The 19,020-nt window shown below is 43.3% G+C and overlaps 1 protein-coding gene across 2 annotated transcripts in view; it reads right to left on the reverse strand.

Moving 5' to 3' along the window:
• arid1ab (AT rich interactive domain 1Ab (SWI-like)) overlaps positions 1-19,020 on the reverse strand; it is a 53,866-nt gene that overhangs the window by 24,859 nt on the left and 9,987 nt on the right. For both annotated transcript variants that reach the window (XM_046058183.1, XM_046058182.1), the window contains exons 2-4: positions 7,001-7,222; positions 3,041-3,730; positions 2,100-2,216 (exon numbers count right to left, since the gene is read on the reverse strand). In XM_046058183.1, coding sequence (XP_045914139.1) covers positions 2,100-2,216; positions 3,041-3,730; positions 7,001-7,222 — 1,029 coding nt within the window. The remainder of the gene's footprint in view (positions 1-2,099; positions 2,217-3,040; positions 3,731-7,000; positions 7,223-19,020) is intronic.

Raw genomic sequence — 19,020 nt, forward strand, 5'->3', positions numbered from 1 at the left:
GTGCCCCCCCCAACCCCCCCCCCCCCCCCTCGCCGCCGCCAACTCCGCTCTCTCACTTTCATTCTCTCTCATTAATGATCTCATTTCTCACTCTCCTTCCCTGAGGCCCAGAATGAGGTTAGCTCCGCAGTCTGACCTATAAACACTGCCATGGAAACTGCAACGTGTTACAGCGAGACACCTCTTTAACAGGGGGGGGGCAAGCGGGTTCCTCTCACCTTTATCTTAGCCAGAGGGGTATCAGACGCCAGATTTGCTTCACTTTGAACAACCCTTTTTGTGGTGGAAATTTTCTTTTTTTTTTTTTGCCCTCCCACAATTTTTTTCCCCTAACCAGTCAGTAGAAACCCGCAATACTTGAACGCGCTTTACTCACTCTTGGCATCAGCTTGTTGTTGTGTACAGTAAGAATGGTGAACTGGTGAAGGGGCCTAAAATTTAAAAGATGAGATAATCCACAAATTTCAGTCATTCGTGCCATTAATATTTGGAGTGGTCAAACACTATGTGCCAGCTGGGGAAAGTTTTGTTGGAATTTTATGCAGCATCTCTTAACATGTCAGTAATTCAGCAGGCATGGCAACAGAAAGCAGTAAACCTGAGGAATATCTGGGAATCCACCAGCATAAGTAGTCCAAAGTACTGAATATTGACCCTAATCTAGTAAAGCATGCAATACCCACAGTAGTTCTCTCTGAAAAAGCGGACAATGTCCACCACATGGCTCTGAAAAGGTCGCCGCAGCTGAATTCAAGTGTTTGGTATTCAATCGATTGCCCAGTGGGAACAAAAAATCCGACACATTTCTATGTACAGCATCTCACAAAAGTGAGTGCACCCCTCACTTTTTTGTAGATATTTGATTATATCTTTTCAGGTGACAACACTAAAGAAATGACACTTTGCTACAGTGTAGAGTAGTGAGTGTACAGCTTGTATAGCAGTGTAAATTTTCTTTGGTGGCCTCCTCAAAATAACACATTACACAGCCATTAATGTCTATCTCACTATTGTGAGATGCTGGATCTTCCTCCCTCCGAGTGCTCCTGTCACACTGGAAAACTTTGGTTTACGTGCCTACATCTATGGGGTAACTCTTACTGCTGTAGGCTGATGTTTGCTGCATTATAGAACCAGGTGCCAGGTGATGCTGGTCACAGGGCAACAGTTTTGGAAAATTAACTGGACAATTTCTTCTTTTTTTCCTGAGCTTTAAATCCAGCTGTGTTTAATAGGGGGACGGATAAAAGAGTTAACAGCAGCCGGTGTTAACTGTTTGGGGTGAGGGAAAATAATTGTTTAGCCAGTGATGTTGGACAGTAAATAACGCGTTCAAGTGTTTTAAATAAAAATTAAAAAAACGGAGTACTTTGACCCACTTTTTCTGTTAGTCATCGAGACCATTTAGCTTCACTGCCAGTTATGCTTCATTTCACATTTCAGTGGAGTAAAATCCTAAAAATAGTGCACACCTGTATATTTATTTAATTGGGAATTGGTTTTGAGAATCTAATCGTGACCAAGGATCAGACTCAAACTGTGAGTTTCCCAAAGATTCCCAATCACTATTAACTACGTCTTTAGTGGTCCTTCACAGTAGTTGAATTTTGACTTTCACACACCAGTTAGGTGCAGATCAGGAAAACACCCGAATGAGTTCTGGTCCAAAATCAGTTCCAGTCAAAGACAGGGCTCTACAGTGTGAGTATTTCACTCGCATATGCCCTTAAAAAGGTATGTGTGACTTGAACATGTTTTGCTGTAAATGAAAACATTTATGAGCACATGTACTCCTTGAGAAAAAGGTTAGCAGTAATTTTATCACATGTATCATCATTTTGACAAATAAATGGGTCTAAAGCTACTTGCAGTGCCACATTACTATATACTACTGGACTGACTCTGGTCATAAGATTAAAACCTGAAATTTCTAGCTGTAAATGTGTCTGCTTTCATAGGGGCCTTTCGTGTCTAAGGGTTATAAAATATACATTAAACGGGCAAACTATGGAGGTGCTTGGTGCCCATGGAGGCCAGTGAATGAAACCCAGCTTCAACTAGTAAATGTCAGAAATTAAAAGATGAGACGGAGGGCTCACCGGCAGACTGGATGGCCGGCCCTGCATGCTGTCTTCTTGACTGCTCTTGTTGGAAGCCATGGGCTGATTGGAAGGCGGAGCACTGGACTGGGAGCTAAAGGAATCCTGGGACAGTTCCTGATTATGGGGACAAGAAGGAGATAATGCAATGGATTTCACACATGTAAAAACAAATTCCCAAATCAAGCATCTCGTTACTGCTTATTGGATCTACGTAATACACAGTAATGCATCCACTGACACATGAATACAAATAAGTCACCCCCACTGAGCTGGATAAATGTAGCGTGCCCTGCCATGAGCAACTGTGTGGTGAATACGTACTGTATGGCATGACTATGTCGCCACAGGATAGGAAAAGTCATCGCTTACTTTACAACTCTTTGCCTGAGTGGCTCACTTGAGGCTTCATCTTCATTTCATCTCCCATGTAATGTAGGAGTTTCTGTGATGTGTGTTCCAAAATCCTATTGTTCTTACTATTGATTTCACAAACAGGAGCCTCTTTAAATAATTATAGATTATTAAAGCAACAAGTTAACCCTTGACGGCTTACGTCAAAGGTTTATTCAAAACCTCCTTTAGCTGCTTCACAGTTTAAGCCGTTTAGAGTAACAGTTATGTTATGAAAACTAAGTACACGCTTTTCATTTTAACTATCTATTACACGACAAAGGTAAATATGACTGAAGGGACATGAAACATGGAAGGACTGGAAGGTGTTTACTGTGAAGCAGCTACAGAGAGTTTTGGAGGGCATTAACAATGTAAGGGAGGCATGGACTGCATCTGTACAGCACTGATATAGCACAGCAAATGTAAAGAGCCTGCGTCAGCTCGGGAAACTCCTGCTGCAACAGTAATGGAAACACAGATGGGTCCGACACGGCACATCACATTTAGCTAAAGTGTGCTAACAGAGTTAAGTGTGGCGTTACTACCTGTGGAGGAGGTGGGAACCTCTGATATGGTGACTGTTGTTGCTGTTGTTGCTGTTGTTGCTGTTGTTGTTGTTGTTGTTGCTGCTGCTGTTGTTGTTGTTGCTGCTGTTGTTGCTGCTGCTGTTGCAGTGGGGGTGTCTGGGAGTAAGGGGATGGTTGACCCTGCTGACCATGACTTGGAGGTTGCTGGGCTTGAGGAGGTGGACCTCCTGGTTGTTGCTGCTGCTGTTGTTGTGGGGGTCCTTGCTGCTGCGGCGGTTGCTGCGGCGGGGTTTGCTGCTGTGGTGGCTGCCCAGGTCCGGAGGGTTGTGGATACCCAGGCTGGCCCTGAGGGCCCTGCTGACTTTGGGGGCCTGGTCCCTGCGGCTGTTGAGGCTGCTGTTGCTGCTGGGGAGGGACGTAGGATGGCTGTCCAGGCTGAGACTGTGGGGGCTGGCTATAGGGAGGCTGACCTGGAGAGGGGCCGTGGGGACCTTGGGTTTGTTGGTAGGGGGGTCCTGGCTGCCCGTGTTGGCCAGGAGGCTGTGAAGGGTGACCCTGCTGGGGGTAGGGAGTCCCAGAACTGCCCTGGGGTTGGCCAGAATATGGAGGCTGCTGTTGGCCAGGGTGAGGGGCGGGGCCGTGCTGACCATAGTAGCCCTGGCTCTGCTGGCCGTAGCCACCCGGCCCCTGTTGCCCATAGGCAGACATCTAGACATGAAAACAGAAAAATTGGTTGGGATCAACAATAATTCACCTTTAAAAGGGGAAGAACACCCAGCACAGTTGAATTGCCTCTGAACATAAACACCTTTCTTCAGTTGAACCAAGATTTTACTGCAGGTTTACTATCCTGAGTCCCTCTGTGGATTATCAATCACTACCTGAATACAGTCTGTGCGCTGACAGGATCCTTTCTAAAGCTGTAAAAATATATAAAAATAACCAAATATCCACAGTCACCTCTGATTTTTTTACAATTCGTTCTCAGCGGAGCAATCAGAGCATCTCTTCATCTTACTCACAGATTAAAAGTGAAAGACAACTGTTCTCTCACAATAAGAGAGAGGAGTATGTTCCGCGTTATAAACTGATCAGTCAAAGCGCATAAGGAAAAACATCTGAGTGTAGGAATTTAGCAGTGTATCGCTTTAAATTACAGCCGTGAAAATAAAAATTGAGTTTTGACTTCATCTCCTTGAACCTCAAAATGAGGCTTTTCATATTCCACCCAATCCCATGCACGGAAAGCCTTTTAATACAGCGTTTTCGTTTCATTACCCTCAAGGAGCAAGGAAGGAGACAACCCTGACCTTGTGAGGGAACACAGTAATAAAAAAAGAAGAGAAGAAAGCCACGTGTTGTTTAGGGAGGGTTTTCAGCTACTCCAGAATTCAAAGAAAATAAGAGATAGTAAAGAATTGCCACACATTTAAAACAACATGAAGTGACTGTATTGGACGTCTTTGACAAAGGGAGGGAAGTCGTTTTCTTCTCTGCAGGGCACTTATCGAGTCCATGGTCAGGCACCAGGCAGGCCTGTATGAGATAATCACACCGCACAATGGGCAGAAGACCACAGACAGTGGACGTGGAAGAAAAGCTTCACTCTACGGGATTCCCTGCATGCATTTCTCTGTTAAGACGCACTGCCTGGCTGAGAGAGTTCACGAAGGGCCTTTTTCCTAGCTATGAGTAAGTAGCTACGGCAAACTGGAGGTTTGCTGTTTTCAATTGGACAGCGCTGTCAGAAAGTGCTCCCCGCTGTGCCCCATACACAAAACTTGAATTTTCACCAACTTTTGATTTGAGTATGAAAATAAAGCAGAAAGTGGATGGATTCCTCTCTTTGGGTCTGTTCCTCTAGGAGATTTTGGGGCTGAACTTTGGTTTTGTTGTGCTCGCCGATAACTTCTGTTGGTCAGATCATCTATGACCGGTAGGGGTGAGAATCTTTGGTATCATTCCCGAAAGCATAAATAGAAAGGCGTGCACTATTTTCTGACTTGCAACATGAAAGATAACTGGCAGTTACCTGCATTAATTTGGAAGCACGTTACAGGATCTGTCAGACCTTTTGCTACTGGACTTCAATAAACACTGTCTGTGGTGCTTCTCCTGTCTCTCTGCTACAGACACCTTAATGAATAGTTAGACAATTTGGAAATACATTTATTTGCTTTCTTGCCAAGATGTAGATGGGAAGGTCAATACTTCTCTTTCATATCTGTCTGAAACTACATAAAGCAGCTGGTTAGCTTTGCTAAGCACAAAAACTAGGAAGAAGTTAGCCTGGCACGGTCTAAAGGTCACAAAATATATCTTGTGTAAAAACGACAATGTGGGGTTTTATAGAAGGTTATATGCGGAATTATTTCTTGGCCAGGAACACTACCTTTGGAGAGAGCCAGGTTAGCTGTACCCTCTGTTTCCAGTCTTAATGCTACGCTAAAAGGTAACTGTCTCCTAGCTCCAGCTTCTGTAATATCATTTTTCTGATCTGACTCTTGGCAAGAAAGGAATAAGTGTATTTCCCAAAATGTCAACTATTGCTTTAAGTACAGCTACATCCATCAGCTCCACCTCTAGGCTAAAAAGGATAACGTGCCTCAGTTTCACCTCTTTAAAGTATTGACCCCACCCCTTTGTCAGGGCTGATAATACCCTAACATATCTGCATCATGACTACTCACTACCAACAAATAACTGGTTTTGAACTCCTGCAGACTTCCCCACGTGTGACGTCAGATGCGTCTGCCCCCATAACGTCACTTTGTCTGCTGTGTAACAGTAGGTCACAGACCAAATAAACTCTCTTCTGCCTCAACTAGCAAGAAAGTAAAAAAAAACAAATTTATTAACTTGTGGTCCGTACCACAGATACTCAAATTGGCCATGTTAAATGTGCACTCCTAAGGCAGGGGGTCTTTAATTCAACAGAGATGTGGCTTATGTCTGGTGATGCAAGCCCCTGCCCATCATTTACTGGTGCTTTGTAACTTGTTTTTAAAAAGGAGTGCCACCCTCTCAATGTTGGACAATATTCCTCATTGAAGTGGACAGGACACATACCGATCACTGTTTTTTAATATGCTGCCCTCCCAACCTTAACAGTAGTCTCTAATCAGTTCAATGCACATTACAAGAGACAGTGATTTCACCACTCATGTTGAGGATTGTTCAGATGGGTTTGACATTGACTAGTTGAACATGACACAATCTTCGAACCATGGGCAACATGTCTCAGGTCCCAGACAAAACCCTGGGCATATGATGCACTTTGTACTTGCTCATTATAAATGCATTGTCTTAAATCTTGATTCTACTGAATATAAGGAAATTAACAGACGGTGAGCTCCTGTTATATTGGCAGCCAATGTTTTTAAGAAATGTCTCAGATTTTGCTAGGAAGTAAACCTACAAGAACTTCTCATGCAACAACATGGTAGTAGGGTTGTGCGATACGACAAAAAATGTATCTCCCAATATTGGTCATTTCATATCCCAATATAGAACACTTTTTTGTAAATTAAATGAAATATTATGAACTCATGTTTTTTCTCTGCGTCATAAAGGTGGTGTAAGTAAGGAGAAATCTAACACCAGGACAAATAGCGTGATATAGAGCGCATAACAACTAACGTTAGCTAGGTTGTGGGTTAGCAAGCTGAGGCTATTTGCTGCTGCAAAGTAAACATGAGAGAACAAAGTGGTGGTATGAACTCCTCGTTTTAGCTTGCATAGTCTGATTCCTCCTATTCAGTATTATCCAGTTATGAGTGAACTTCACTCTCCTCCACGTTTGTTTATTCCTAATGCAAATTTCATCCCTGCAACAACGGCAAGTGTGGAAGAACGGACCGCGGTGAAGTTTCGAATATTCAACGTAAAACTAACTTCACCGCGGTGCAAAGTGTCGTCCCCTCAAAGTGTGGAAATTGCGACACAGCGAAATAAACGATAGAGGATCATTTTACTGACCTGTTGTCCATACTGCATACTGCCCATAGCGCCAGGTGTTCGGCTCTGCACAGCCATAGGATACCTCTGAGGGCCTGGAGGGCCATAGCCCTGCCCTGGGTAAGACCCTCCCTGCTGAGGTCCAGGCCCTGTGGCGGGAGGCCCTTGCTGCTGGGAGTAGGGGCTGGGTCCTCCATATGGCTGGCCACGCATCTTCCCTACCTGGTCCATTGGGCTTGGAGGCTGGAGGACACATCGAGAGAATGTGTAATGTTTTAAATGAGCTGAAACAGTGGATGGATAAACGGGCAATTCTGGCATCAAAACTGTATGGAAAAAGGTTTCACTTTAAAGATAATTGTCTGTCATTCAGTCATGCTTTTGGGGTTGATGGTCATGGTGCGTCTACTGCCCATGTTCGACTGTACAGTCACAGTACCTAACAAGCTAGAACAAGCTCTGTAATGATGCAAGTGACACTGAACATTGCTCAGGATCCAGCGACGGGACAGGAAAAGATGAGAAAATGTAGTCCAGTTCAAATATTAGGAGTTCTATTGGAGCCTTTTTAGTGGGTTTTCTTGAAACAGCTTTACTCAGCAATAACACAAACAATAACTCGACCGCTGCAATGTGTCGTGCAAGCATCATCCCATAAACCAGTCACAGTATAATCAAGTAAATATAGAACAAAAAGCATAAGGGGGAGTAAAAAGCAGTAGTGGATTTACTTTCCTACTAGAAAGGGAAAAAATTGGCCATGAATGAATGAGTGAGCCCACTATATCCGCCAGGAGCGTTTCCCTGCCCAGGAGATCATTGTGCCAGTGAGTGGATACTGTTACGGCGGAGATGTTGGGGAGGGTTTCTATGAAAATAAGCTTAAGGAAGTGGAAGTGTCTGCGGTAGCTGGATTTGGGCCCACCCCTCAGCTGGAGCCACGTCAGGATGGAGGCCGGCGTAGTGGTGGGGGCTGACCTCGGCCGGCTTGGACTCTGGGACATCCACATGGTCCGGGCAGGGAATGTTACTGGGCCAGACGGCCTTTCTGGCTGGAGAGACGGTGAGGGAAACGGAGAGCAAAGGAGGAAGAGAAGGGCGGGGGGGGGGTTTGTAATGAGGTAGCCTCGCCTGTCAGCAGCTGGAGCCAAGGTCATAAAACGTCTGATGCTGTGTGTGTGTACATAAGAGATGAGGCTGGTGGAATCCCCCCCAAACACAACACTCCACCAGTGTAACAAAAAATAAATAACTATAATGAACTGGCCCTGGGAATCTAAAAAATAAAAAAAAATAGAAAACTACATTCACACCAGGGCTCTGCGGGTATCTGCCTGGTTGGCGCAATCTGATGCCATCAACACCGCTGGCAGCCCCTGTGTGTTCCCAGCAAACCCACCGCAGCGGCGTCTGAAAGTAAGAGCCACAATGGGGGCTTTGAAGTCGCAACACCTCCTGGCCCGCTGACCTCGGGCAGCAGACACAAAGCTTTCATTGCTTCCCACGGTTATTAATGTGTGTGTGTGTGTGTGTGTGTGTTCTTCCTCCCCCAAAAACCTCTTTTCCTTGGTTAAGGGAGACAACCACCGGGGCTATTTATAGCCAGCGAGACGGAGAGGGCAGTCTGCCGAAAATGTAACAGGTCCCAGCTGCACTGCTGTTTGAACCTGGGCCAGGCCTTGCTCTTCCTGGGCTTTAATAAAGCAGCAGGCTTTGGCACTCTATGAATGACAGTGCTGCAATGAGAGAGTGGAGGTCGGGTGGGGGGTGGCTCAGCAGGAGACTGGTGTGTGTGTGTGTGTGTGAAAATATATATGTTTGTGTGTGTGTTGGGGAAGACTGTAGGTGTTGGGGGGGGGGGCTCAACAGGCTGTCAGGACAGTCAACCAACATTATCCAAGATAACATATTCCGCTCCAGGTTTTCCTTCTAGCCTCCCCCAGGCCACACACTCCTGAGCTCCTCCAGATTCAGGAGAGTATGTGTGTTATGTTGTGTGTGGCGGAAGGGGTGGTGCAAGGGGTGTTACTACGCTCCCCAGAGTCATTACCGACCGCACCGTGGGGGGAAGAGGTAACAGGCCTTGGTAGGCACTCTCCTCTGACCTCTAATGCACTTTTAACCTCAGTCTGCAAGGAAGTGCACCATCCCTCACTCCCCCCACCTGACTTCATGGCATGATGAGTCTGCACGCCTAAAGATGGGGGAGCTGGTGAAGCTGACGTTTCAGACAGGTGTATTTGTCCAATTATGGCAAGCAACAAGAAACAAAAGCTTCCCCCAAACAAAGCTGGAGCGACTTCTTTCACTGGAGAGAAATATGCTCCAGCTCTTTCCTAATGAGCTGCTTAAGTAGTTACACACAGCCTCCTGTGTCATCCGTAAAGTGTGCCACCGAGGCCTGAATCATCCCGCTAACGTCCTCCAATCCACATGAAAAATGACTAGTATGCTAACAAACTACAGAGCAGCAACACTAAAGGTAAAATCTATTTCTCATTTAGACAAAATCTCCCAGCAATGACCGGGGCCATAAAACAATCAAGCTTTTTCCTCCCCAATTTTGGTCGATATTTTGCCGGCGGTGGGAATATTTCTACACCAGCTTGTGTACCCGCTTTTCCATTAAGAAGCCTGACAGCTCTGCAGGGAGAGAATTGGAAAGTACAGCTCGACTACAATCAGGGTTTCCAGCTCCCCGAGCCACGTGGAGAATCAGTGCCGACGTTCCCAAAACAAACCACTGGTCTCTCTCTCTCTCTCATGTCTCATTTAACAACCACTGAAGAAGGAGATAGTGATCATTTGACCAGGAGGTGATCAGATAGCAGAGATAAGTGTACAACGTGCTCACAAGCATTACACCAACATGTACATTATTTTAATATTTTAAAGAAAGCAGCTGGCAATCCTTTCTACAAATATTTACTAAATACTCAGATAGTCTATAGTATTTTGTAGCTTTTGCAATTTTCTTGCAAGAACATCAAAGCTAATTGTAATAATTCAATTTAGACACTAGAATTGAAAATCATTAAGTTTGTTTACAGATCCGTAAAGGATAATTCCAGTTTATGAAAACTTGGGTCACATTTTCATATGGAGCAGCAACAATTAGCCAACAGACAAAGTCAAATCGACAACGATTTAGATAAATCAATTCATTTTTCAAACAAACATTTCCATTCTCAATTGTGAGGATGTGCAGGTTTTCTTTGCTCAATCCAATTGTAAATGGAATATTTTCAGGTTTTGGGGTGTTGGTTGGATAAATAGAGCACATCACTGTGGGTTTTTAGAAAAGTCAGCACTGTTTTCATTTGTATTGGCCATCATACCAATCCCATCAGTATAAGAAAGAAAAAGGTACTCACCTAAGCCATTGGTAAATCGTTGAATTAAAGAGGAATTATCCTTTAAAAAGGCATGGTCAATGCAAACTTCATCAATGAAACTTAAATCCCCACAACATAACTAGAATACATCCTATATTTATTAAAACTAGTGCAGTGCCCGTTCACACACTTGCTTGATCGCAAAGGGCAGTTTGCTCAGCCTCCGGTATTGCTGCTTAGCAGCTTTTTCATGAACCGCTCATCCGAACAACTTCACACTCGACAACAGCGTTCAACCATGAGACAAGCAGATGGCTGCAAGCTATTTGGGACCAGGCTATTTCCAGGAACAAAAGTGTTCATTCCAATAAGTCACATCGCTGAGGCTTGAAATGTTTGAGTTCAGAGAAACAAAATGGAAAACTTACAAGACTACAACATCTCTGGTCTCTCTTTCTTCAGCTATTCTTTAATGTACTATAGCGAGCGACGGAGGGAGCTGTACCCAGTTAACAGGGATCCTAAACTACGCCCAATTCTATGTAATGATGTTCGTAACCTTTAAGGATTGCTTTAGAAGTATGTGGTCCCAGTATGAGTCCAGGATGTTGAACCTGCTCAAGAGGTTTTGTTTTTCTACTGCTCGACCTCATTCGATCATGTTAACACATCTGTGCACTGCACGCAGGGAGATAGCTGTGGCCAGTCTACTGCTCAGGCCTTCATTGATCTGTTTACCAGCATTTTTCTCGCATTGCTTAAGTTGTTCACATCTGACACCCCATTATACCTCCTCCAAGATCCAGAGAGCTTTGGCTGAGACCTTTGTGGCTGTGCATGTGCGCTTTAACCACACACAAAAAACAAAAACAAAAAAAAAACAAACTCTACTGTATCTTGTGTATAGAGGTCAGGGGCTGCCATTGAAGGCTCTCTTCCTCTTTCTCTTAGTTGCAGAATGAGTGGCCCTTCAGAAGGACAACACCAAGGCTGGAGCGCTGCTGCTGTTGAGACCACAAGCATCTGAATTTACTTCCCACGTTTGAGAGTCGAGTTGAGTTTAATCATAACTAACAAAACAATGATTAAAATTACTATTACTTTAAATATTGAGATGGATGTATGAGAAGAAATTTGCCAAAAGAAGGCATTGCACCTTTTTGGTCTATTTAAATGGAAAACACAATTTAAGGTTAAATAACATGTAAGTAAATGTTTAACATTAATCATTAAAGATTCAGTAAGTTTCCCCACATCAGTAAAATGATCAATAAAATGGTCAGACTTATTTGTTGGCTTGGAAATCAGTATGGTTGTTCATTGTTCAGGGTCACAGAACGTGATTTGTTTCTGATGTATCAGAGGAAAATGTCAGGGAATGGAGGTGGTGAGTGATAGACAGCGGAAAGACAATAAGGCATGTACCAGTACAGCTTTCCGCTTTGAAACACAAATGACTAGAATCAAGGTCTAACAAGATGACCTTTCCAACCGCCCCATGCTGGTCAAATTTAGCTTTGGATTTTCACTTTTCAAGTTCATGTTAATTAAAAGTAAAATCTTAAACGGTAGTAGTCAAATTTTTTTCTTATGACCCATCATGTCACTCTTTCTGAACATCAAAGCATCAACATCAAAACATGTGAACGTATAGTCACAGTTCAAAGGACACAATGTATTACACCAAGTAGGCCCACCATGGTACATTATGTTAACTGCTAATAACTAGCAAAATTTGATGACATGACAATGACAAATTTTGGAGAAAGTTTTCTGATAAATAATACAAGCAGTTTACTGTTTCACTGATGTTTTAGGCACTGGTGATTGCACTGCCTTGAAATCGCAATCTTTCCTAGAGGAGCGACTGATCAGTTTAACATGCTAAAACACAAAAAAACAAGGTAACAAGTAGCTGAATTTTCATCCAACATTAAAAGCTTTGCTATGTAACCTCTGAAAAAAGAAACGGAAATAAAAAAAGAAGCAATAAAATGTACTCTTGCTCAAACTAATAATCCCAGGGCTTTTGTTTCTACAGCTTCACCTGGTTAGCTAAAAAAAAAAAAAACAAGCTAACAAATATCAGAAAATAGCTACATCTTTTATTTGGCAGTTTTTTTTTTTTTTTTTCAAAAGCAAACAGGTAATTTCATTTCATCCTTTGCTGCACCTACTGTTTCTAAAAATAAAACAAGTGTGTAGTTATGACATGTAGGGAGATTCCCTGACACGTGGATCAAAGGGTAGGTGCTAGCTTTGCAGAAACCCACTCATTTGTTTCTGAAACTGTCTCAGCTGAACTCCAAAAGGTCAATGGGACATTCTGATAGTTCATTCAGGTTACAAAACAAAGATAACCAATACCGTACTGTGTGTAAATATTTGCCTTATTATTTTGGCCTCACAGGAACAATTAAGCAAATAGTGAATAAAAATGTCATTTTTTAATGATATACCACACAGACTTAGAACGAACTTCACCCATACAGCAACAAAGTCTCAAACACGCCCACTGGATGGCAACTCAGCTAACACCACTGCACTGTCTCTTTTTTTCTGCTCAGTCATCTAATCAATTTCTGGAGGAAACTCTTCCCCTCCCTTTTTTTCCCTCTCTCTTCCATAAAAAAAATAAATAAATAACCACAATTAGCACGTGGCTAATCTGCATAGAGGAAAGCCAGAGCACTCTTGGCAGAAGAGGTTGCACTGAGTATATTGTGTCATGACTGGGCTGCTGGTGGATATTGCAACTATTCAAAACTGTGTGTGTGTGTGACATTGGGATAGGGATTTGTAAGGGGTTGGGGGGGGGGGGGGGGGGGGGGGGGGGGGGGGGTCTGGAGCAGTGCCTGAGAGCAGAGATGGAGTCCACGGGGCCAAGCAGAGCAGATGGACCAGAGGGGGTGGGGGCAGACGATAAACAACTGCTGCTAATTTAATCCGCCACACAGCCACATGGCCTCGGCACACACACCATTGTTCTGCGTTAAAGCCCTTCAACACGCAACACACCAGCGCTAACACACGCCGGCTAAGGCCGCCCTCATACGGTGGTGGAGTTGCACACATCACATCAAGGGAGGACAGAATATCCTACCCTTTACAACCAGTGTCAACTTCAGGGGTGAGCTCTTTGAAGTGTATCTGTGCACTTGCTTGCTTTAAGGAGCTTCTTTCACGTTAATACGGATATCCACATTCACAGTGGGAGCTGCCCAATATGACCAGTCTTTCACAGTTTACGCACTGAACACTTCCACTGCAGAAGTGATGGGTTAAGTACTTCGCTCCAGGACAAGCGACTGTGATCCCCATCCACTTTCTACACTGACACTGAGGAGTCATGCTGAGTACGGGTAGTAAACCTCAGTGTCTGGTGAGACTTGAAATCTTTCCAAGTATTGTCGTGATTAATCAATCAATTGTTCTTACAATAAATGTCAGAAATATGAAATATATATACAAAAAAATGCCAATCACAATTTCTTAGAGAGGTGGTATTATGCTCATTTTCAGGTTCATCATTTTATTTAGGGGTTGTACCAGAACAGGTTTACATGGTTTTTTAAAAAACACCATATTTTTTTTCTAACTTGCTGCAGCTCCTCTTTTCACCCTGTGTGTTGAAGGCTTCCTTTTAACAATGGAGTAATACATCTTGCCTCCACATGATCTTTGTTGGGAGTTGCACATGCGCAGTTCTTAGTTAAGGACTACTAGCCAATCAGAAGCAGAGTAGGGCGGGCTCTGAGAAGCTGGGAAACACGGCTTCAGTTCAGCTGTACATGTTGCCGACCAGCTTAGCAACATGGACTGAAGCAAGAGTTTCAGAGTGGTGAGTTATAAATCTGTAACAAAAGTATCTTTCATCCATAAAATTCTAACTGAGCTCTGTCTCAGAGGAGAGGAAAGGCAGCAGGCGGACGTCTTGTCACTGTGCTGCAGCTCATTGTTTTTCCACCGGTGTTTTTGAGGGCGTGTCGGACTAGCCGCCAGGCAAGTATTGTGATGCATCTTTTCTTGTGACTTCACCAGAAAGCGGAAGAAAAGGCTGGACTACAAACAATCTGTGAGCTTGAGGCCATGTGTAGAGTTTTCTGTGGGAGATGGGAACTCCCTTTGGACTTTTTCACTTTGCAAACCTATTACATGCACAAAAAAATATATCAATAAAGGAGAGGGGAAAAGCCAAAAGGCATAATACCACCTCTTTAAAGAGTCAAAAGCGACACACAAATTATGTTTGGACCAACCAACAGCACAAAACTAAAATATTCAGTTCACGACACTTTAACACAAGGCTTATTAAATTCCCACAGCTGAGGAGCTGGACCCATCAAACGTTTGAAATGTTTGCTTGAAAATTGACAAATGATTATTCAATTATCAAAATCAATTTTCTGTTGATCGACTGCTCTAATACTAATATTTTCAGGTTTTGGGGGTTATACATTCTCTTATATCAGATAGATTTCTAAGTTCTTGCATAGAGGTACACTAGAGCTCTGTACATTTAAAATGGAACATTCATATTATTTCATATTATATTTGAAACTGTGCACCTTCATTAAAAATCCACAATTCATATCATAAGGGGTTACACACTGTGTGAGTATCTCCCTTTTTCATAAATAATACCCACAGCTGTTTCCCAGCAGCAACAGCAGCGAGGTACTCTAACTGTAGCCAGAAAGCTTTTAAACAATCTAGACTACTTGTCAACATGTTTGTGAAATCTAGAATCATCAAATTCATTCTCAAGTCATGGCTAAAACCCTAATTTGAGGTCATTCATTGTCCCACCAACTGTGAAATATGATCAGTTCTTAAATTATGGCCACAGTGAGGTCACAGTGACCTTTGACAACCAAACCATGTGGATGTTTGTGCCAAATTTGAAGAAATTCCTTCCTCAGATATCGCATTCACAAAAATATGACAGACAACCTGAAAACGTAATATGCCCGGCCATCGCTGGAGCGCAAGCTTCAAAACATCAGAAAGGCCATCTCAATTTAGCAATTGGCCTGCCTTCCCACTGCATCAACCTGAGAAGCTCCAACTTGGAGCTGACTCTGGATAAAAGCCAGGAGGTCCTGGGCTGGGTAGAGGGGGCGGCAGCATGCGCCTGCTGGTGTTGTCATCCACGCCGAGCAGAGGCAAAAGCACACTACTCACCCAGATGTTCACCCAGCTGTTCCAACGAACTCAAAAGATGTTTGGGGACGAGTGGAAGAAGGGAACGCGTACACTCAACGACAAAATCTGCTTTCACATCTCTGAGAGATGAGGGAAAAACAAAGCCTTCCCAGGGTTATTTGAGGTTGATAAGAACAACAGAATCAACAAACACGACTCTGAACCGGCATGATTTACAGGTGGAAAACAACACAGCTGAAATGGTCACATACATTAGAGAGATTCCCTGGTCTGTTCCAATTTAGGTTTGATAGATAAAAAATGTACTACTCAATGTTTACTGATGGATAGCAACATCTCTGCTAGGTGTTAACTGGTTTCCATCTCTATCCTGACAGGCCCAGTGAGCTCTGTGAAAAGAATCTCCAGTTAGGTAGATCAGAGACCGTCCAGTTATTGTCTGATAAAAAAAAATAAAAAAACATAACAGGGCTGCTTGCTGCTGCCTGGCCTGTCAGTGTGATGTTGAGGTCGGAGGTACAAGAGAGTGAACATTTGCCCTGACTGCCGGCTGTCAACCTGTCAGGCCAAACTTATATTTCCAGGTGACGGTGGCTGATTGCCGGGAGTGAGACGAGGCGAGGGGCGTTTGGACTGGGAGCGCTCACAAGGGAGCCAGCGGGGCCAGCGGGTATGGTGCACGTTGTGGTGAGAAACGGTAGATGGCAAATCGTTTAACGTGGAAATAATGGTACTACTCCCAGTGATGTATCCCGCACCTGGCAGACACAACAGAAACAGAAACGGCTCAAAATCTAGCAAACAATAATCACATTTTTAAAGGGTGGAAGACCTTTCGTTGAAGATAAAAAGATTCTCTCTTTTTTAGTGTAGCCAAGGTAATGACTAGGTTTGGGAGCGACTGAAGTGTGTCAATGGCACAGAGTGCTGAAAAATGTCACGAACTGAAAGCTGGTATCGAATGTGTGGTGAAGTTAATACTCATTAACTTGATGAACCAATTTTAGGCAAGCCAAAGTTCTTGTTCCTGTCTTTGCATTTAGAAAACTCTTAACATGTGGGTGCTTTGGATTTTTATTAAATAAAAAAAGGGGTCTGTGTAAAAACTTGTTTAGATTTCTGAACTAATGTTTTTTTGGCTTATTTGAGGCCACAACGCGAGTTCAGTGCAAGAATGGCATGATTGCTTTATCACAGCGGCCTCTGCTCTCCACTCCTGCTCACAGATAAGCCACTTGATGTGTTAGCGGGCAGCGACTCCTCAGTCAGCATCGGAGGCAAGACAGTGATCGGTTACATCATGTCGCCGAGGCTGGGCTCGCGCTGCCGAGAAGGAAGGCCGACCATTGGCACCCTGGACGACCCATTACGATAAGTGTGTCACTCACTACTATGCCAAAAATACCCTGGCTACTGAATGAGACGAAGCTACTTAAGGACCTGGCTGGGTCACTGCCTGCCTCATGGTTAGAGTCACAACTCTGACACTGACGTCAGACACACTGCTCTGCGTGCACACACACACACACACACACACACACAGCCAGAAGAAAACATGCCTGGTCATAATCTGAACAACAGACGCGTAATTTAAATGGAAAATTGAGTTTGTGCATTGTAGCAGAGCTGTCCACGTTTACTACCAACCACAGCACGGAGGGAAATAGTTTTTAGGTCGCAGTGGAGGACCGTTTCCAACATGTTTCAGGGCAGACTGAAGTGGACTGGGGAGACCGTTGGGATTATTCATTTGCACTCTCTCGTTGACGAAACAGATGCACTCGGGCACGGCCATGCAAATCTTCAGGTCGAGAGGGGAAGGTGCCAACAACGGTTAACACATTTTTTCTACATCCACACCACCACACTTTCAAATATCACAACAGCGTGCGTTCAGATGTGTCAGATGTGCATAATCCACAGTCACCTGACACACAAGTCAGAAACAATCACAGTAAATGGCCTTTTTGCTGTTGCTTTTGTCAGTGTATCTTCGTCCCTGCTGACCACTAGCTGCTATTTTTTTTATTTATTTTTTTAAAAACCATGAGCCCGATCGAATCAAAACAAAACAATGGCTCCGTATCAAACAGGATTCTAACTGGCCACCTGGTACAGTGTTGTACAGAAAGAGGTGGCTTTTAAACTTGTGTAAACACTGGCCTATTTCTGTGAAAAGTGTACATTAATTATTTTAAAAATAAAAACAGTTTTTTTAAAGAGCATTTTGGACTGTACATTTCAGTCTGCCTATAAGCATTTGTCAGAATTACATCTCTTATAGCTTTGTGTTGGAGAGCACAGTGTTAAGTAATTGATAAGGCTACAACTAATCATTACATTTATTGTGAATTATACTCTAAACCTGATTAGGTTTATTCTATAAAGTTCTACAAAAATGAATGAAAAATGTCCATCCCAACGTCCCAAAATGTCTTGTCTCACTAACAGTCAAAAACCTAAAAAATTCAATTAATATCACAGAATCAGCTACAAAAAAGAAATATGGAATGAATTTTTGCATTAATGATCAATACTGTTCCTGCACAGCTGGGCAGGTCTATATTCACTATTACAATCATTAAAAAGCAGAACAGCAGGGCTTTATAACGCTACATTCAGTAGTAAGTTAGCTAGCGTTAGCTAACTAACATTTCAGCCTTTCTGGGTAGAGTAATTATTATATTATAATTATTACAAATGCCCCAGGAACAGCGTTTGACCACATCTTGGAAAAATACAGCAAAAAAAAGCTTTTGCATACGAGTCAATGGAGCACAGCCATGAAAGTGTCGGACCTATACTGCGCTGTGATTGGCCAGCTGCTTATTCGGGGCGTAGCTTAGCAAAGAGTGAATTGGCTAGTCAGTTACTGCTTTCCTATTCTAATGGTATGAAGATCTAGAACACGAGGCTTGCACTGGATTCAAGATTTGGGTATTGATCCACCATTCAAGCTCAAGATAAGTTCAGTCTGCATCAGGTATTTACCAGGTCTAGCTTGCCCTTAGTGCACTGCACAGCTTTATTAGCCTCAAAAAGGCTGAAACGGTGCACACAGAAAGTAACGCTATGACTGGCGGGCACAATCCAAAATAGGCACATAGGCTTATGTTCCGTTGTGCCGCTTCATATATGAGCCGGGCGCTTTTTTTCCACTGCAGAGAGCAAAGGTGAGTGCTGTGTGAGAGCTGGGAGAAAGCATCATTCTCTACCTTCTAGCATCATCAACTGCACCAATTTAAAAGGTTAACCACTTTATTCCATAAAAACACACACCATACGTCATTTAAATGAAGTCTGTAGTCTCACACAGGCTCGGAGAACGATATTACTATGCTAATCCGGAGCATTTTAGAAGGTAAATGTCAAAAGAAATGAATTACCTTTACATTCCAGCGTGCCCCGGTGCAACAACCCAACTTTGACATTTGTCCATGGAGGAACTTTTTTTCTTAGTGCATTTTCAATGCGCACACAATTATTCAAACGAATCAATTTCAATATCAGCAGCGTAATTTCACTTTTTGAGTCATTAAA

Source organism: Micropterus dolomieu, linkage group LG09 (genome assembly GCF_021292245.1).
Source record: "Micropterus dolomieu isolate WLL.071019.BEF.003 ecotype Adirondacks linkage group LG09, ASM2129224v1, whole genome shotgun sequence".
Taxonomy (NCBI): domain Eukaryota; kingdom Metazoa; phylum Chordata; class Actinopteri; order Centrarchiformes; family Centrarchidae; genus Micropterus; species Micropterus dolomieu.